The 22,114-nt window shown below is 41.6% G+C and overlaps 1 protein-coding gene across 1 annotated transcript in view; it reads left to right on the forward strand.

Annotated features, from left to right (window-relative positions):
- The window catches only part of LOC126456468 (galactosylgalactosylxylosylprotein 3-beta-glucuronosyltransferase P-like), a 229,796-nt gene that overhangs the window by 156,549 nt on the left and 51,133 nt on the right, over nt 1–22,114 (forward strand). The window contains exon 3 of the mRNA XM_050092219.1: nt 3,957–4,114. Coding sequence (XP_049948176.1) covers nt 3,957–4,114 — 158 coding nt within the window. The remainder of the gene's footprint in view (nt 1–3,956; nt 4,115–22,114) is intronic.

A 22,114-nucleotide genomic window follows, 5' to 3' on the forward strand; every position in this document is an offset into this window, starting at 1 on the left:
ACCGGGTGTGTCAAGCTGGGCAGCTTTCATTGTAACAGAACGTCCCGCGTCATCAATTGTCGTTAAATTAACAGAGGACACAATTGAATTTGTTTGCTCTTCATCAGCATTAAAATCATTACTAGTGGTCGGCACGCACTGATTATCTGTAGATGGAGGATTGTCATCATTACACTGAGTGTCGCAAATGTAATCGGTCAATTATTCGAGTCGGCTATTTCACTCATTGCGCATCGCGATGTACTGTTAACAGTTTTTCGCGGCATTTTCACTAATCAAAATTAAGCACAAATGAAACAAAAACAAAGCAAAAGAAATGGAACAAACAATTACAAGAAAGAGCAACAAATTGCCGACGATCTGTGAAAGAAAGAGTGAGAAATTAGTAAATGCGTTGCGCCAGATGCAAACTACATTTAAGTAAATAAGAGCAGATATAAGACTACTTATGAGAAGATTCACAAAGAAATACGATCCTGGCCGGATGTCGCCAAGTGTAACCTCCCCACAAAAATAAAAAAATTAAAATGAACCAAGTGTAACCTCCCCACGGAAATATTAATTAAATGAATTTTACGTATTGTAACCTCTGAACAAAATTGGCTCCCATTTATTATCTCCGTGCAGAAATGCATTCACATTTGATGTACTCACAAAATTCAATTCCTAAACCCAGAAATAATAATAAAAAATTCAAGAACCTGGTAAATTTTATGACGACAGCAGCGCTGCGCCACGACGCTGTACTCTGAATAAAAAAAGCAAAAATTCTTACCTCAATAAAAACTGCAAATATATCTGCTCTTACATAAAAAATTTTCGGCACAGCTCCGTGCAATGCTGGCCTATGCTTTGTGACTCGTGAAATGAATTAATTATTCATTGGCTAAAATCTTTAAATTGAAATCAATGCTTTTTTTAAAAAAATTACTTTATATTATAAAAATTATTATTGGGGCATTTTTTGAAAGAAATTGGATGACAGATAACATACATTACTAGATATGCGCAAGGCTGCTTCTTTACCTTCTACAATAATACTCATCCTCCAGAGTCCCGACCAGAGCAGACTGCAGACACGCACAGACAAGTGCAGACTACTGCCGACTTCTGCATACTACTGCAGACTACTCAAGACTAATGCCGACTAGCGACAAGCAACAACTAACTACATACTGCTCTCTGGTCAGAGACTCTCCTAAGTCTTGCCTGTTGCAGGCAGCGCATACATCGCATACCTCTTACATTTTTCTGGCGTATTTTTCCCAAAAGCACTCGCTCCACACCTAGTTCAAATCTTTCTACACTCCTGGAAATGGAAAAAAGAACACATTGACACCGGTGTGTCAGACCCACCATACTTGCTCCGGACACTGCGAGAGGGCTGTACAAGCAATGATCACACGCACGGCACAGCGGACACACCAGGAACCGCGGTGTTGGCCGTCGAATGGCGCTAGCTGCGCAGCATTTGTGCACCGCCACCGTCAGTGTCAGCCAGTTTGCCGTGGCATACGGAGCTCCATCGCAGTCTTTAACACTGGTAGCATGCCGTGACAGCGTGGACGTGAACCGTATGTGCAGTTGACGGACTTTGAGCGAGGGCGTATAGTGGGCATGCGGGAGGCCGGGTGGACGTACCGCCGAATTGCTCAACACGTGGGGCGTGAGGTCTCCACAGTACATCGATGTTGTCGCCAGTGGTCGGCGGAAGGTGCACGTGCCCGTCGTCCTGGGACCGGACCGCAGCGACGCACGGATGCACGCCAAGACCGTAGGATCCTACGCAGTGCCATAGGGGACCGCACCGCCACTTCCCAGCAAATTAGGGACACTGTTGCTCCTGGGGTATCGGCGAGGACCATTCGCAACCGTCTCCATGAAGCTCGGCTACGGTCCAGCACACCGTTAGGCCGTCTTCCGCTCACGCCCCAACATCGTGCAGAACGCCTCCAGTGGTGTCGCGACAGGCGTGAATGGAGGGACGAATGGAGACGTGTCGTCTTCAGCGATGAGAGTCGCTTCTGCCTTGGTGCCAATGATGGTCGTATGCGTGTTTGGCGCCGTGCAGGTGAGCGCCACAATCAGAACTGCATACGACCGAGGCACACAGGCCCAACACCCGGCATCATGGTGTGGGGAGCGATCTCCTACACTGGCCGTACACCACTGGTGATCGTCGAGGGGACACTGAATAGTGCACGGTACATCCAAACCGTCATCGAACCCATCGTTCTACCATTCCTAGACAGGCAAGGGAACTTGCTGTTCCAACAGGACAATGCACGTCCGCATGTATCCCGTGCCACCCAACGTGCTCTAGAAGGTGTAAGTCAACTACCCTGGCCAGCAAGATCTCCGGATCTGTCCCCCATTGAGCATGTTTGGGACTGGATGAAGCGTCGTCTCACGCGGTCTGCACGTCCAGCACGAACGCTGGTCCAACTGAGGCGCCAGGTGGAAATGGCATGGCAAGCCGTTCCACAGGACTACATCCAGCATCTCTACGATCGTCTCCATGGGAGAATAGCAGCCTGCATTGCTGCGAAAGGTGGATATACACTGTACTAGTGCCGACATTGTGCATGCTCTGTTGCCTGTGTCTATGTGCCTGTGGTTCTGTCAGTGTGATCATGTGATGTATCTGACCCCAGGAATGTGTCAATAAAGTTTCCCCTTCCTGGGACAATGAATTCACGGTGTTCTTATTTCAATTTCCAGGAGTGTAGTTGCCTCCTCTGCATTCACCCCTCAGTTATACGAAAAGTAAATATTGTGTTGTAGATGTTACACCTTTTCCCACTTGCGACTCAGTTTTACAATGTTTACCGGTAGTTAATGATTTTCGGGTATGCAAAATCCAATGCTAAACTGTAAGATGATAACTAGAACTTCAGACTCGAAAATGACAGTTGATACATACAGTGACAGCGTTGCGCCGCGTTCACCTGGGCGGCGCCGGATTTCAGGCGGTGGGTGGCGTCTGGCCGGTGGCCGGTAGCCGCTGCAGCGCGAGGAAACGCTGGACCGTAAGATGTTACGATCGCGACGCAGCCACGAGCTGTCCTGCGGAATTGTTTCTGGAAGTACTTGTTGTTGCTGGTGGGTAGAATGTGAAGCGAATTATCTTCGATGTTCAATCACACTCATAACTTTACACGAGGGCCGAAATGTGGTTAAAAAAAAAACAGTTAGACGCAAATAGGCGACCAGAAGTTTAGAACGCTCGACGATTACCACTAGACCACGTGCTCACACATTCCAACAACATCTCGGAAGTAGACAACACTTTCTCTTAACACTTCCGCATCTTACAGTGTTGCCAGATTGTGCAGATGGCCGGACTTAGAGTTGTCAAGGGCGGTAAGTTTTATTGGCCACCTTAAGTGAACGACTCGGACTTAATCTCTGTGGCGGCCGGCCGGCGGCCAGTTTTTATGCCTAAGACTGTACATTTGTCTCTGAGATTTTAAAATAGAGGTATCTTTTACAAATATGGACAATTTAAAACTTGTAAGCATGAGAAATCAAGGCACAATTTTAAATTGGTAATATCATACTACGGAAGAAAACCAAATATTCGTGATATCTCATTCTCTTAAGCATTATAACTTAAGTTTCAGTTTGTGTGTCATTTCGAATTAGCGCCTGAACATGCTATCACTAAAGAGGAAACACAATAAGGAAAATAAAATACTGTTATTGTACTGAGACAAAATATTTTATTAAAATGTGGAGTTTTACAGTAATAATGCCTGCATATTATCCTAAACAACTGTTTCATAATGTTTTAAATTTGATTGATTCCAGTCGTGAAGAATATCATTGCAGCTCTTTCAGCTGTCCAAGTTACAACTTAATCGACGTACTAATTATATCAACGGGCTATGCAAGTTGATGCACTCCGCGTGCCAGATGTTACCTCCGTTCTAATTTAATATTTATTTTCTGTGTAGCGCCTATGCCGGAGGAGTGTAACATCCTACCAGGAGGCAAACCACGTGGAGTGCCACAGCGAAATAGGGGCCTGCAGTGGATAAGAGCAAACGCATCGAGAGGTGTCTTGTATTTTGCTGACGACGACAACTCTTACGACATTCGGTTATTTGAAGAAGTAAGAAATCAATTTTTACACCGAAATTAATGGAATGTGAGTTCTTTGAAGTTACAGTTGTTTAAAAATTGTTTATGAACTTAAATCATCTCGTAATTCCAGTAGTTTCCACATATTTTCAAATGATTATCTTAAAGAAAAAATCTTCTGTAACTTCTTAAATTTCTAGTTTCTCTTGAATAACATAACACACACGGCAGCCCACTAGTAGCTACATTATTTTCTTTTGTTCTGAGGAATGCAATTGCAGCCATACCTGGCAACAGATAAATGTTTTTATGCTGTAAGAGTGTACGAGAACTAAAGACTAATCCTTATAGCCCTATTTGTGTGTTTTCTGCAGAATATACTGCTTAATAGTACAAGAAATTTTGGAAGGCAGACTAACCTACTGCATAATGTATGCTTACTGGACACCACATTCACTATGAGATGTCCATACCTAGCGAAAAATGTGCAGTGCTTCACAGTTTTCAACATGGTGCTACGAAAATGAGTCAGGATTGTTGCACACATATACGTGGATACAAACTGACAGTAAATGAAATGGGGGCACAAAATATCATCATGTTCAAAGCCACAGTGGCTTAGAGCACTTACGGCCATCACAGATTGTAACGATTTCCCCCACGCAGTTAATGCAAAATTGTGTACTGCCGTGGGCTCTGGTGCAAGCAGCGCTGTATTAAGTATATTTCTAGACGACCTTGGCCTACATAAACCCCCTTCCACCTTCCCTCCATTCCCCCCAGCATATAATAAGGACACCAAACCATCAGTACTGTTTCAGGAACGAAGGGTCCAGCTATTTATGTAGTGGAGACCCTGGATCAATGGGAATCAAGTTCCTCGTCCCAAATCGATGTTGCATGGAAAAGAGTGGATTAAATGAGGAAAGTTAAAATCGCATTTGATTATTCCTGATGAGAAAAATCACTGGCGATTTACAGGGAAAGAATATGATGAAGGCTAGTGTTGCGAATGTCGGAAACGCTAAACCACCAAAGTCAGGTTCCACGCCCGGCAGTAGCCTAACTGCGTAATGTTCATCAACTGTCAGTGAGCGTCAATCCAAATTTACCAAACGTTTGGCAGTCATTGCGAATAATAAGTAACATAAAGTACAATTGGTCGTATTGATTTAAATAAATGGTATTGGATGGCGTCACAGTTAAATGATGTGGCTAGTCAAGAAAGTTTTAACTGTAATGATTCTTTATTCATTCAGCAGCTCTTTGAAATAGAGTCTTTAAAGTTTGTGGTTTTATACAAATTATTAAAATAGTTAACAATACAATAAATCCATCTGTGAAGCATGCTGTAGCGTATTAGAATGAAAATGTAATAGTTTTCCCTATACCAAATGCTTATAGAGCACAACTCGACAACACATCACAGCTGCTGATTTTGACTAAGTCCCACAGCAGTTGTTAAAGTATCTAGTGCGTCTACATGATGCCCAAGATAAACTATCAGTTAAAAGCTATTCTTACAACCTAAGTACCACTTCACTTGTGTAACGTTCACTCCCATTTCCATACCACCTGCTGGCCACCAGTTGACCTCTGGCCACACCACCAGCACCGCTCAGCGCCAAGGAGACATGCGACCTCTTATAGATCCACGCCAGTTGGCTAGAGTCTGTCTCCCTTTCAACTTATAGTCTTTCTTAAACCTCATGATTCATAAAATGGAATGATAAGTTAGATTAAGCACCACGCTTTGCCTAACATTGTTGCAATAAAAGTTTTTACGCTACAGGAAAAGTCAATTCTCCCTAGTTCGAATAGTACCAGACATCACATATTACAATCAACAACTTCACATCAGTTATTAATAATGGACTTCTGCGCAGTGTTGTATTAAAGAAGTAATAGACAACTAGAATGTGTTGATGATTGATGATGAGAGTATAATGCAGGATGCATTGTTTGTGTTCACATGGAAGTCATGATATCTGACCCCGGTATGCACTAAATCAATGCTACAACTTAATGCTACATTGATTGTGGCTGTGTAGCGTTCACTGCCAGTAGCAAGAGCACAATGCAATGGTGTGGTGCAATGTCTGTCAAGATCGCGCATACTTCCTACTCGTTATGAAGCCTGATATGTTTCTCAAATGATTTGCTTCCACTCTAAAGCTAACTTCCGTATTACTACATATATCACAGACATGAATTGTAGATTGAAACTGAAGAAATTGCGGAAAGGTACGAATTTAAGGAGATGGTACATGGATAAACGGAAAGTACTAGAAGTCATAGAGAGTTTTAGAGGGCACATAAGGGAACGGTTGACAAGAATAGGTGAAAGGAATACAGTGGGAGAAGAATGGATAGCTTTTACAGATGAAATAGGGAAGGCAGTAGAGGATCAAGTAGGTAAAAAGACGAGGCCCAGTAGAAATCCTTGGATAACAAAAGAGATACTGAATTTAACTGACGAAAGGAGAAAATATAAAAATGCGGCAAAAGAAGCAGGCGAAAATGAATACAAACATCTGAAACATGAGATCGACGGGGAGTGCAAAATAGTTAAGCGGGAATGGTTAGAGGACAAATGTGCAGATGTAGACGCATATATCACTAGGGGTACGATAGATGCCACCTATAGAAACATTAAAGGGAGCTTTGGAGATAGGAGAACTGCATGTATGAATATCAAGTGCTCAGGTCTAAACCAGTCCGAAGCAAACAGGAGAAAGAGGAAAGCTTGAAGGAGTATTTAAAGGGTCTGCACCAATGAAATGTACACTCTTTGACATAAAACTTGACCGGCGGCCGGCCGCTTCAGAGGCTAAGTCCGCGCCGATCGCGACATGGGACAAAAAAACTGGCCAACTCGCTAATTCTCTAAGTCCGGTTATCTGCACAATCTGGCAACACTGTAGACTGCGGCACTTCCTGGAGGAAAACTTGTCCCATGATAGAGAAACTCTGGGCTGATTACGCCTGTGGTCTAGCGGTAGCCTGCGTTGTTTCTGTTCATAATGTCAGTGGATCGAGAGCAGCTGGTATAAAATATTTTTATAGCCTCTTCTGTCTGAATGCTGAAGACGTGAATGTAATGGTAGCGCAGATTCAATCTATTTCGCTTTGTGACACACCGATATCAAAATTTTATCCAGTAACGATTTTGCGGCAGATTTCCTGCAGACTGTCCTCCTCTGGACGCCGTATGCGGCAAAGCTCCGGGATCCATTTGCTGGCTACTGGCAGCGGCCGTGGCGACAGCAGCGGCGCTGCACTCCCCCGTTCTTTATCGAAAGCGCCTGCTACCGCTCATCGCTTTTGATGATTTAAAACGCTTTATTATTAAATGTTGCTCCACAGAAAATTTCTACAATTTCCATTCACGCTCAAAAGCAACGGAGACAGACGCCCTGATTAGTAGGCGGCTATTATATTACATTAATCGGCAAGAGCTGAGTATGGCCCGAAATTAATTTTATAGACTGGGACGAAATTAAACCACCTCACTACATTCGATGAATTTATAAATGCTTAATACCTCGTTTCTTTTCCTTTCAAACTCAATTATTTGTGCAACTTTTGGTCAATGTTTGGATGTTTTCGTCAAGCCAGAGTGAGCGTCTGTGGTGTAAAGTGTATTACAGTTCTTGTTTCATTCCTTATGGTAAGTCTATGCGATAAACTGTGTGAATACCTTGCAATGCATGCTCTGTAGCAGTGCAGGAACACTGCACATTTGGAGTTCCATGTATGGGTTCATGAAGTATTTATTGTTGATCGGAAGTGATAGTTAAGGTCATCAGATTTAAACCAGAAAAATTTGTCGTTTTGAAGGTTTCAGAGAACGGAAAGGAATTGCTAACGCCGGTGTTAGAAAACGTCTACAGTTAAATGCTATTGCAAAAATTTAGAAGAAGGGAACTACATTAATGAACATGTGCACTTCATAAACAACCTTCTGACATGTTAGACCTATATGACGAACAAAGCTCAAATTTATATCGTTGACAGTCGGTTTGAATCTTTTCAGGGTCTATTTTACAGTGAAGCACCTTGGAATTCGCAAAGCAGAAATCCATGATATTAACTTAATTTACTAAGTCGAAATCGGACGAAGATTGATGTTTAAAGGCATTCTTCAGATTTCGCATAAGAAATTTTTACTAGCAGTTTGCAACTCCATTAATTAAAATGGAAAATAAAAGGTTGTACTCAGCGGCTTCTACCGTGATTCGAACTGCTATGTCTTATAGTACAAGCACTGCAACGCACAAGGGAACCTCTGAGCTAACGACACACTGGCGGCCAGAGGCGGAATATAGTCACTGCGATGTTGCCTGAGCCTCAAAACGCAACCTTAAACACACGAACAGAGGAGGTGGAGATTACTGTTTTAACGTCCCGTCGACAACGATGTCATTAGAGACGGAGCACAAGCTCGGATTAGGGAAGGATGGGGAAGGAAATCGGCCGTGCCCTTCCTAAGGAACCATCCCGGCATTTGCCTGAAGCGATTTAGGGAAATCATTGAAAACCTAAATCAGGATGGCCGGGCGCGGGATTGCACCATCGTCCTCCCGAATGCACACACAAACAGGTGTTACTTATGTGAAGAACGCCATTCTTGGAGTCCAGAAATTAAATATACTTTCTAATTGTGTCATCTTGCAGTGGATTATATCGTACGAGTCTTCGATGTGGAAAACGAATGTCAAGTGAATTTAGCGAGGTAACGCCGACCTACACCCGGGAGTAAATGCACTATCAGAGTGTTGACAAATACTTGCTACGACGCTTCCATTTCTAGGCTCTCTGACGAGGCAGCTCTTCAGCGAAATGCTTGCCGTGATTCTCCGATACGGTTCTTCAGAGTGGAGACGCGCGCGCACGTTTGGTTTTTATGCGGCGTTCTCCCCTGATGGTTTCTGACGTCGCCTTCTGGGCTATGTATACATATGAGACATTCAATTATCATTAATCCAGAATGATACAAGTTTCAGCTTCCGGTGTGGAAGAAGGCTGTTGACGCCGACATTATATCATTTCAACGTAGGGAAAGCAAAACGGATCATTCAATGTTTCTCATTCAACATAAAGCATGTGAGATAATTTTCCGTAACGTTCATAATCATCTAAAAATACAAACGAAGTAAAAATATACCGGAAGCTTATTCGAATTGAATATAACGCTTTGCACCTCGATGTCGAATTTGTCCACTTGCAATCTTTTGCAGCATACACATAGAATGTCATGATTACCACGAGAATGAAGAAATATGTTGGTAAGGATGGAAGCAAGAAGAGACGCAGTCAACAAATATTCTATTCCTCATGGCATTCATTTCATTTGACACGTAAGAAGAGGTAAAGCGGGAATTTACTTTCGTTAACACGAAAGATATGCCGCACATATTGATAACGAGGAAGTCTGCGTCTTCATACGTTTCCTCCTTGAAATCTGTATGCTCTATTATATACTAAGTAGCCCTATCATTGTTTCAGTAATGTCACCCTCTTGTTTGACCCCGTAACGATGAACAGATTCCAAATGCATGTCTCCCTTCCTGGGTTGTTTTTTGTGTTTTATTGCTTGGAATTCCTGAAGCAGACCACTGTGCCTTCCCCCCTCGTGGGTTAGGTCTCAAAACTAAACCGCTTTGTATCCAATGGCATAATTTATTCAGACAGCATCAGCATAAGACTATCAAACAAAGCCTTCCATTTACAGTTGCAGCACTCTAACCAGCACTGACCAAAGTGTAATCCACGGTCATGGTCCTAAATTACCAGCTGTCTGCTACTGTGGCAAAGTCCGTACTACACTGTCGATTCCGCAGCACCATTTTATCTGGTAACACTGTGTAGTTGCACAGTTGTGCTACCAGGTCTGTCCTCACACTGTCAACTTTATGTATCTCACTTCTCCTGTAGCGTAGATCACGAGGAGCCGAAGTAAATGAGTGTATTCTGCATGACGTAACATTCAGTATTCCCTTCTTTCATAGCCACTCTTCATGTGCATCGATACCAAATAGGAATGCGAAAACTCTTGCGAGTGAGAGAATGACAATAACAATCGTAACAAGAACAAGCAAATAATGAATGATGTTTATTCCAACGCAGAACGAGGATGGCTTTAAATATAAAAATCTGTATCTATATCTATATCCATATCTATTGATCTTTGAGTTGGCACAATGCAAATATATTCTTAGCATTTAGTTGATGAATTTAGTTCTGGATGTTTGCAGAGAAAAGGAAAAGTCGGTACTTCTCGCTAGTGTAATATAATGTGAACCAGCAACTACCCTTTCCTTAGAACACGACTCAAGCAGGTCCTCAAGTAGGTAGCAAGGCACTGCTGCATTCTGTTCCCTGACATTGCTCTGATGACGGTTAATGCAGGTAGTTCCGATTATGAAATACAAAACGTATTGCAGGTTAGTTCCTAGGATAGTAACATTAAATTTGCGTTGTAGACGGCACATGAACGTGACGACTATCCACATTACTCATCAATATAAAAAGACAATATTTAGGGAATTTAGCAGGATTACTCAAAATGAATTCTGAAATTGGGTGACTGACTGCACAGGTGCTAAACGTCGTCAAGAGTATACGATGTCCTAATCGCATTAGGAATATGAAGATCGTCTTCGACAGCTCGCAACTTTCACATTGCTATCTCCACCCTATTCCAGACAGCCCTCGGTGGAGTTGCACGACGTTGCCGATGTTATGGAAGGCCTTCAAACGACAACAGACCACATATTGAAAAATACAAGCGAATTCTCTTGCAGCGTAAGCTTATTGTAACTAATCTAAAAATTATTGGAGAGGAACATTGTCCTATTCAAAAAAAGTAAAATGCTACACACTGTTGACGTCAAACGGACATTATCTATGTCCTGTCTTGTGTCCTACTCATCTATAATATCAAGTGTACTATGAAAATGATTATATATAATGGATGATAGGGTAATGCATTGATACCAGATGGTGGGGGCCGGCCGGTGTGGCCGTGCGGTTCTAGGCGCTTCAGTCTGGAACCGCGTGACCGCTACGGTCGCAGGTTCGAATCCTGCCTCGGGCATGGATGTGAGTGATGTCCTTAGGTTAGTTAGGTTTAAGTAGTTCTAAGTTCTAGGGGACTGATGACCTTAGAAGTTAAGTCCCATAGTGCTCAGAGCCATTTGAACCATTTGAACTATTTAACACAAAATGACATTAAAAATTAAAGTTATTCACGAGCAGCTAGTTGAGAATATGTATGAACATTAAATGACACGACGAACTGAAATAATATGACGAAGAGTTCAGCGCTCACTGGGAATAGAGCACCACACATATCGTTGTTGACTACACACAAAGAGACGTCAGCTACCGAATTTTTCTCCACCAGCTGCTCAGAATAGCATCTTGAACTTACAGTCATCTCGCAAATAGTTCTGTGTCTCACTGGGAGTTAAAAACGTCAGATATCGTTAGTGTTGACAACGAATGAAAATACATTAAAAATCAAAATTATTATCCACCAGCAGATAGGTGTTCTCCTGATAGAGCTTGATAATACATAATTAAATCTTTAGTGCCGGGCCAGGATTCGATCCCATTCATGCGTAATATGTGAAGGTGTTGAGGAATCTGCAGTTTTGAACAAACAACAAATTGTAGCCGAGCTGTATGCCACGAAGGGATCAAATTCCGCGTTAAGGGCGGTCTGAGTTGCATTCCCAGTTTAGAACCAATTTTATCGACATACAGAAGCTCAAATAAAAGATGGAATAAGTGTCCTGTGACCATACATAGCGTTTGTGTCGTCACTTGAAATAAATAACTAGTATAAGAAAGGTTACTGGTGATAGAGTCACTCCAGACTTTATTGTGGTTCAACCTACCGCCTACTTGGTAAAGAAGGAATATCATCTTTAATGTGAATTTTCAGACCACGCAGCCATTATATCTCCTCACTTGGTGTAGCCAGGAGAGAATGGAATCTGTCTCTCCCTATCTAAAATCATTGACGCAAGTGGGAATCGAACCCAGACCATAGGTATAACAACCTACCATCCGTCCAACAGACCACGAAATCCTCTTCTCTGCGAGTCATTTTTCTATCGTAGCGCAGTTGCGCCACACTGGATGAGAATTCTGACACACAGGCTCCCTGTAGTAATTTGCAGCATGTTCAGTAAATTCATTTACTTGGTTGACCGAATCACCATGAACTAGCTGCCTCGGCTACCCAGTGCATACATTCGACTATTTTGTAATCACAGAAATAAAATCACGTAACTGCCACCTACACACAACTGCCAACAGTGTAGGATGCAGAAGTTTAAATAGGAAGTGTTCCTTTCCACTTGAGCTATTCTATTGCGCTATCTGTTACTAGAAAACGTCGTTCAGTCCAAAAGAAAAGCTGTAACTGTTTGTCTCTCAGAAGTCAAGACCTGGCCATATGCATAATCTCACAGTGCTGTGGAATCCAAAAGTTCTGGAGGAATAGTTACCGAGCTCTGGAGCTGCTGTAGCTACGTGTCAGCTTGTAGCATAGATAAGATGTCGCGAGTTCGAATACATTCAGTACTACATTTTTTAAAACGCAATTCTGCTGTCTGCTGAAGGCATCAATCTAATGGAACTTCTCAACCCAAAGTAGTCGCATGTGGAAAAAGGGCTAACTACTGTGACATTTTGTTCTATTCAGGTTTAATAGACAGCAGGCAGCAGATGCATCTCGAAGATGTGCAGGGAGAGCGCATCGTGCCATAATATGTCAGAAAAGTATTTTCTATATTAGCCGTCCTGTGGTAGTGATATTTTATTCTTCTTCAAACTTTGTTTGACAGCTTTAACTCAGAACAAGTTTTCTACATGCATGTAATCAATAAACTGCATGTGCATTGTCAGACTGTCATAGGTAACATCTGAGAATTCGCATATATCGTTGATGATTAATTTCTCTCTCATGTTTACTATTGTTTTAACAACACTAAAGGAAACCTTACGAAAATTGTGCACTGTATTATAAGAAATGAAATAAAACTAACCATGGTAACCTTACGACGAAAGTATCTGTAAACAAGCATGCCTCTATCGACACGAATTAGTAAAATACTACTCACTTAGATTTTGATTGGGTCTGTGTTTAATTGGTATGCTGTGTCATACTCAAGAGGTATGCAAATGTGGCATTTCATAAATATAGTTACGTATTCCTAGAAACCCAAAATTCGCTTGTCAGCAGCGGAAAGAGGCCTTACCTGTTGTGCAGCATTGTAAGTTTTTCAACATTGCACTATGAGCTGAAAGCATTTTCTTGCGATTTCCTTATTGATGTTTGATCTGACTGCTTGTAGCTCTTTCACAGAAGGGATAAAAACGTTACAGTCAGTGAGACTGGAACTGCGAACCGTACAGACGCTTTTTCACAGCTCAGCACGTTACCACAGAGCTGGCGAGGAGGTATGGGTCTTAGCTTCCTATTACGAGGGCAATAGGAACTAGAACTCGTAAACCGCTATTTGAATGTCGAGATTAGTTGCGGTTTCCACCTGCAACGACTTTCCTGGGCTGGAAACCATAAATTTTCAATCTTTTGTTACCCTGCAAGCGATAATAACTCGGATTATTCAATGGAAATGACAGGTAAAATCAAGTGAACTTTGAGGCTTAATTCCGTGCACACCAGGAAGTAACTCGTCGATCACAGAGTTGCCAAACATACGTTGCCTTGTTACCAAATCTCAGTTACAGTACCAGCAGGAAGAAGACGAATCCATGTGATCCTACAGCGGTCTGGGAAGTGACCATAGCTGGTGTCTCCAAGTCACGGCTGCTACGGCCTGGAATACGTAATGCGTCTGATTCGCTTTCTGTAACTAGGTTTAGGGACTGGAGCGTAGTTACTAATAATACTCAGAACTGACTGCAAACTGAGCATCATAAATCAGTAACTCTCATTGTTGTTTTTATATTTCTTTCGTAAGTGTACTCAAAACTAAGAAAGTCATTCAGAGGCGTTTTCGTGCCTCGCCGATAGTCGAGCACAACATACAAATAAAAATAAAAAAGAATGTGTGTATGTGTGTGTTTGTGTGTGTGTGAGAGAGAGAGAGAGAGAGAGAGAAATAAAAAGCAATGAGAGAGAGTGTAAAAAATTGTTGTAAAGAAATTGAATCAAGGTATTTAAAGAAATCTTTCATTAAAATGACACGTTCCATATCATTACGAAATGTCGTATTCATGATCTATGGAACAAGAGTTAATCTAATGTAATCTAATCTAATCTAATCACATCATATTGATGATTAGCCATGAAGAGTCATGAATTACCGAAATTTTGGCCAATACCAGTAACCAAATCTAAACTTGAAAATAAAAGACGACAATTTTTGTAATAAACCGTGACTCCTATCAAGACCCTTTCGTCCCTGTTATCGAACCACGAAAGATGTCTGATATACCTCCATTCTAAAGTAACAAAGTGTGCATGCATTTAAAGATGAAGTGCATGATGTGAAGTTCTGTGGCGGAGATACGAACCCAACACGTAATCCGATTGTTAACTAAGAAAAATCAAATGTTACGTATCGGTTTTTCTTACGAGCCGCTAGGTGTCTGAATCTAAAATAAGGATACAAACTTTTGTGCCTAAGCGACAATCGAACTGCACACCTACCGTGCATCTGCGAATATAGCTTAAGTTTCAGTTGCTTACTCATGAACAGTAAGATGTGTGCGTGTTTGACCAGAAATAACGACACCTGTTGCCATTGTTGGAAACACATAAACAGACGTTGAAATTGCGCGTTAATTTTCACTAGCAGGTGGGTGTGCACTTGATAAAGCTAGAAATGAAATTATGAATATTTTTGTACTGGATCAGGTTTCAGACCCACATACTTAACTTTGGAGGAGACCTAGAGAAGATTGCAGTCTTGAGAAAAGGAACGAAATGACTGAACTATACTGTTCCGAGAGATTCAGATCCTCGAAAGAGGAGATACGAATTCGAATCACAGTCCAGCACCAGTCATTTCGTTCCTTTTCCCAAGACTGCAATCTTCTCTAGGTCTCCTCCAAAGGTAAGTATGTGGGTCTGAAACCTGATCCAGTACAAAAATATTCATAATTTCATTTCTAGCTTTATCAAGTGCACACCCACCTGCTAGTGAAAATTAACGCGCAATGTCAATGTCTGTTCATGTGTTTCCAACAATGGCAACAGGTGTCGTTATTTCTGGTCAAACACGCACACATCTTACTGTTCATGAGTAAGCAACTGAAACTTAAGCTATATTCGTGGATGCACGGTAGGTGTGCAGTTCGATTGTCGCTTAGGCACAAAAGTTTGTATCCTTATTTTAGATTCAGACACCTAGCGGCTCGTAAGAAAAACCGATACGTAACATTTGATTTTTCTTAGTTAACAATCGGATTACGTGTTGGGTTCGTATCTCCGCCACAGAACTTCACATCATGCACTTCATCTTTAAATGCATGCACACTTTGTTACTTCAGAATGGAGGTATATCAGACATCTTTCGTGGTTCGATAACAGGGACGAAAGGGTCTTGATAGGAGTCACGGTTTATTACAAAAATTGTCGTCTTTTATTTTCAAGTTTAGATTTGGTTACTGGTATTGGCCAAAATTTCGGTAATTCATGACTCTTCATGGCTAATCATCAATATGATGTGATTAGATTAGATTAGATTACATTAGATTAACTCTTGTTCCATAGATCATGAATACGACATTTCGTAATGATATGGAACGTGTCATTTTAATGAAAGATTTCTTTAAATACGTTGATTCAATTTCTTTACAACAATTTTTTACACTCTCTCTCATTGCTTTTTATTTCTCTCTCTCTCTCTCTCTCTCTCTCACACACACAAACACACACATACACACATTCTTTTTTATTTTTATTTGTATGTTGTGCTCGACTATCGGCGAGGCACGAAAACGCCTCTGAATGACTTTCTTAGTTTTGAGTACACTTACGAAAGAAATATAAAAACAACAATGAGAGTTACTGATTTATGATGCTCAGTTTGCAGTCAGTTCTGAGTATTATTAGTAACTACGCTCCAGTCCCTAAACCTAGTTACAGAAAGCGAATCAGACGCATTACGTATTCCAGGCCGTAGCAGCCGTGACTTGGAGACACCAGCTATGGTCACTTCCCAGACCGCTGTAGGATCACATGGGTTCGTCTTCTTCCTGCTGGTACTGTAACTGAGATTTGGTAACAAGGCAACGTATGTTTGGCAACTCTGTGATCGACGAGTTACTTCCTGGTGTGCACGGAATTAAGCCTCAAAGTTCACTTGATTTTACCTGTCATTTCCATTGAATAATCCGAGTTATTATCGCTTGCAGGGTAACAAAAGATTGAAAATTTACGGTTTCCAGCCCAGGAAAGTCGTTGCAGGTGGAAACCGCAACTAATCTCGACATTCAAATAGCGGTTTACGAGTTCTAGTTCCTATTGCCCTCGTAATAGGAAGCTAAGACCCATACCTCCTCGCCAGCTCTGTGGTAACGTGCTGAGCTGTGAAAAAGCGTCTGTACGGTTCGCAGTTTCAGTCTCACTGACTGTAACGTTTTTATCCCTTCTGTGAAAGAGCTACAAGCAGTCAGATCAAACATCAATAAGGAAATCGCAAGAAAATGCTTTCAGCTCATAGTGCAATGTTGAAAAACTTACAATGCTGCACAACAGGTAAGGCCTCTTTCCGCTGCTGACAAGCGAATTTTGGGTTTCTAGGAATACGTAACTATATTTATGAAATGCCACATTTGCATACCTCTTGAGTATGACACAGCATACCAATTAAACACAGACCCAATCAAAATCTAAGTGAGTAGTATTTTACTAATTCGTGTCGATAGAGGCATGCTTGTTTACAGATACTTTCGTCGTAAGGTTACCATGGTTAGTTTTATTTCATTTCTTATAATACAGTGCACAATTTTCGTAAGGTTTCCTTTAGTGTTGTTAAAACAATAGTAAACATGAGAGAGAAATTAATCATCAACGATATATGCGAATTCTCAGATGTTACCTATGACAGTCTGACAATGCACATGCAGTTTATTGATTACATGCATGTAGAAAACTTGTTCTGAGTTAAAGCTGTCAAACAAAGTTTGAAGAAGAATAAAATATCACTACCACAGGACAGCTAATATAGAAAATACTTTTCTGACATATTATGGCACGATGCGCTCTCCCTGCACATCTTCGAGATGCATCTGCTGCCTGCTGTCTATTAAACCTGAATAGAACAAAATGTCACAGTAGTTAGCCCTTTTTCCACATGCGACTACTTTGGGTTGAGAAGTTCCATTAGATTGATGCCTTCAGCAGACAGCAGAATTGCGTTTTAAAAAATGTAGTACTGAATGTATTCGAACTCGCGACATCTTATCTATGCTACAAGCTGACACGTAGCTACAGCAGCTCCAGAGCTCGGTAACTATTCCTCCAGAACTTTTGGATTCCACAGCACTGTGAGATTATGCATATGGCCAGGTCTTGACTTCTGAGAGACAAACAGTTACAGCTTTTCTTTTGGACTGAACGACGTTTTCTAGTAACAGATAGCGCAATAGAATAGCTCAAGTGGAAAGGAACACTTCCTATTTAAACTTCTGCATCCTACACTGTTGGCAGTTGTGTGTAGGTGGCAGTTACGTGATTTTATTTCTGTGATTACAAAATAGTCGAATGTATGCACTGGGTAGCCGAGGCAGCTAGTTCATGGTGATTCGGTCAACCAAGTAAATGAATTTACTGAACATGCTGCAAATTACTACAGGGAGCCTGTGTGTCAGAATTCTCATCCAGTGTGGCGCAACTGCGCTACGATAGAAAAATGACTCGCAGAGAAGAGGATTTCGTGGTCTGTTGGACGGATGGTAGGTTGTTATACCTATGGTCTGGGTTCGATTCCCACTTGCGTCAATGATTTTAGATAGGGAGAGACAGATTCCATTCTCTCCTGGCTACACCAAGTGAGGAGATATAATGGCTGCGTGGTCTGAAAATTCACATTAAAGATGATATTCCTTCTTTACCAAGTAGGCGGTAGGTTGAACCACAATAAAGTCTGGAGTGACTCTATCACCAGTAACCTTTCTTATACTAGTTATTTATTTCAAGTGACGACACAAACGCTATGTATGGTCACAGGACACTTATTCCATCTTTTATTTGAGCTTCTGTATGTCGATAAAATTGGTTCTAAACTGGGAATGCAACTCAGACCGCCCTTAACGCGGAATTTGATCCCTTCGTGGCATACAGCTCGGCTACAATTTGTTGTTTGTTCAAAACTGCAGATTCCTCAACACCTTCACATATTACGCATGAATGGGATCGAATCCTGGCCCGGCACTAAAGATTTAATTATGTATTATCAAGCTCTATCAGGAGAACACCTATCTGCTGGTGGATAATAATTTTGATTTTTAATGTATTTTCATTCGTTGTCAACACTAACGATATCTGACGTTTTTAACTCCCAGTGAGACACAGAACTATTTGCGAGATGACTGTAAGTTCAAGATGCTATTCTGAGCAGCTGGTGGAGAAAAATTCGGTAGCTGACGTCTCTTTGTGTGTAGTCAACAACGATATGTGTGGTGCTCTATTCCCAGTGAGCGCTGAACTCTTCGTCATATTATTTCAGTTCGTCGTGTCATTTAATGTTCATACATATTCTCAACTAGCTGCTCGTGAATAACTTTAATTTTTAATGTCATTTTGTGTTAAATAGTTCAAATGGTTCAAATGGCTCTGAGCACTATGGGACTTAACTTCTAAGGTCATCAGTCCCCTAGAACTTAGAACTACTTAAACCTAACTAACCTAAGGACATCACTCACATCCATGCCCGAGGCAGGATTCGAACCTGCGACCGTAGCGGTCACGCGGTTCCAGACTGAAGCGCCTAGAACCGCACGGCCACATCGGCCGGCCCCCACCATCTGGTATCAATGCATTACCCTATCATCCATTATATATAATCATTTTCATAGTACACTTGATATTATAGATGAGTAGGACACAAGACAGGACATAGATAATGTCCGTTTGACGTCAACAGTGTGTAGCATTTTACTTTTTTTGAATAGGACAATGTTCCTCTCCAATAATTTTTAGATTAGTTACAATAAGCTTACGCTGCAAGAGAATTCGCTTGTATTTTTCAATATGTGGTCTGTTGTCGTTTGAAGGCCTTCCATAACATCGGCAACGTCGTGCAACTCCACCGAGGGCTGTCTGGAGTAGGGTGGAGATAGCAATGTGAAAGTTGCGAGCTGTCGAAGACGATCTTCATATTCCTAATGCGATTAGGACATCGTATACTCTTGACGACGTTTAGCACCTGTGCAGTCAGTCACCCAATTTCAGAATTCATTTTGAGTAATCCTGCTAAATTCCCTAAATATTGTCTTTTTATATTGATGAGTAATATGGATAGTCGTCACGTTCATGTGCCGTCTACAACGCAAATTTAATGTTACTATCCTAGGAACTAACCTGCAATACGTTTTGTATTTCATAATCGGAACTACCTGCATTAACCGTCATCAGAGCAATGTCAGGGAACAGAATGCAGCAGTGCCTTGCTACCTACTTGAGGACCTGCTTGAGTCGTGTTCTAAGGAAAGGGTAGTTGCTGGTTCACATTATATTACACTAGCGAGAAGTACCGACTTTTCCTTTTCTCTGCAAACATCCAGAACTAAATTCATCAACTAAATGCTAAGAATATATTTGCATTGTGCCAACTCAAAGATCAATAGATATGGATATAGATATAGATACAGATTTTTATATTTAAAGCCATCCTCGTTCTGCGTTGGAATAAACATCATTCATTATTTGCTTGTTCTTGTTACGATTGTTATTGTCATTCTCTCACTCGCAAGAGTTTTCGCATTCCTATTTGGTATCGATGCACATGAAGAGTGGCTATGAAAGAAGGGAATACTGAATGTTACGTCATGCAGAATACACTCATTTACTTCGGCTCCTCGTGATCTACGCTACAGGAGAAGTGAGATACATAAAGTTGACAGTGTGAGGACAGACCTGGTAGCACAACTGTGCAACTACACAGTGTTACCAGATAAAATGGTGCTGCGGAATCGACAGTGTAGTACGGACTTTGCCACAGTAGCAGACAGCTGGTAATTTAGGACCATGACCGTGGATTACACTTTGGTCAGTGCTGGTTAGAGTGCTGCAACTGTAAATGGAAGGCTTTGTTTGATAGTCTTATGCTGATGCTGTCTGAATAAATTATGCCATTGGATACAAAGCGGTTTAGTTTTGAGACCTAACCCACGAGGGGGGAAGGCACAGTGGTCTGCTTCAGGAATTCCAAGCAATAAAACACAAAAAACAACCCAGGAAGGGAGACATGCATTTGGAATCTGTTCATCGTTACGGGGTCAAACAAGAGGGTGACATTACTGAAACAATGATAGGGCTACTTAGTATATAATAGAGCATACAGATTTCAAGGAGGAAACGTATGAAGACGCAGACTTCCTCGTTATCAATATGTGCGGCATATCTTTCGTGTTAACGAAAGTAAATTCCCGCTTTACCTCTTCTTACGTGTCAAATGAAATGAATGCCATGAGGAATAGAATATTTGTTGACTGCGTCTCTTCTTGCTTCCATCCTTACCAACATATTTCTTCATTCTCGTGGTAATCATGACATTCTATGTGTATGCTGCAAAAGATTGCAAGTGGACAAATTCGACATCGAGGTGCAAAGCGTTATATTCAATTCGAATAAGCTTCCGGTATATTTTTACTTCGTTTGTATTTTTAGATGATTATGAACGTTACGGAAAATTATCTCACATGCTTTATGTTGAATGAGAAACATTGAATGATCCGTTTTGCTTTCCCTACGTTGAAATGATATAATGTCGGCGTCAACAGCCTTCTTCCACACCGGAAGCTGAAACTTGTATCATTCTGGATTAATGATAATTGAATGTCTCATATGTATACATAGCCCAGAAGGCGACGTCAGAAACCATCAGGGGAGAACGCCGCATAAAAACCAAACGTGCGCGCGCGTCTCCACTCTGAAGAACCGTATCGGAGAATCACGGCAAGCATTTCGCTGAAGAGCTGCCTCGTCAGAGAGCCTAGAAATGGAAGCGTCGTAGCAAGTATTTGTCAACACTCTGATAGTGCATTTACTCCCGGGTGTAGGTCGGCGTTACCTCGCTAAATTCACTTGACATTCGTTTTCCACATCGAAGACTCGTACGATATAATCCACTGCAAGATGACACAATTAGAAAGTATATTTAATTTCTGGACTCCAAGAATGGCGTTCTTCACATAAGTAACACCTGTTTGTGTGTGCATTCGGGAGGACGATGGTGCAATCCCGCGCCCGGCCATCCTGATTTAGGTTTTCAATGATTTCCCTAAATCGCTTCAGGCAAATGCCGGGATGGTTCCTTAGGAAGGGCACGGCCGATTTCCTTCCCCATCCTTCCCTAATCCGAGCTTGTGCTCCGTCTCTAATGACATCGTTGTCGACGGGACGTTAAAACAGTAATCTCCACCTCCTCTGTTCGTGTGTTTAAGGTTGCGTTTTGAGGCTCAGGCAACATCGCAGTGACTATATTCCGCCTCTGGCCGCCAGTGTGTCGTTAGCTCAGAGGTTCCCTTGTGCGTTGCAGTGCTTGTACTATAAGACATAGCAGTTCGAATCACGGTAGAAGCCGCTGAGTACAACCTTTTATTTTCCATTTTAATTAATGGAGTTGCAAACTGCTAGTAAAAATTTCTTATGCGAAATCTGAAGAATGCCTTTAAACATCAATCTTCGTCCGATTTCGACTTAGTAAATTAAGTTAATATCATGGATTTCTGCTTTGCGAATTCCAAGGTGCTTCACTGTAAAATAGACCCTGAAAAGATTCAAACCGACTGTCAACGATATAAATTTGAGCTTTGTTCGTCA

This window comes from Schistocerca serialis, chromosome 2 (assembly GCF_023864345.2).
Source record: "Schistocerca serialis cubense isolate TAMUIC-IGC-003099 chromosome 2, iqSchSeri2.2, whole genome shotgun sequence".
Lineage (NCBI taxonomy): Eukaryota > Metazoa > Arthropoda > Insecta > Orthoptera > Acrididae > Schistocerca > Schistocerca serialis.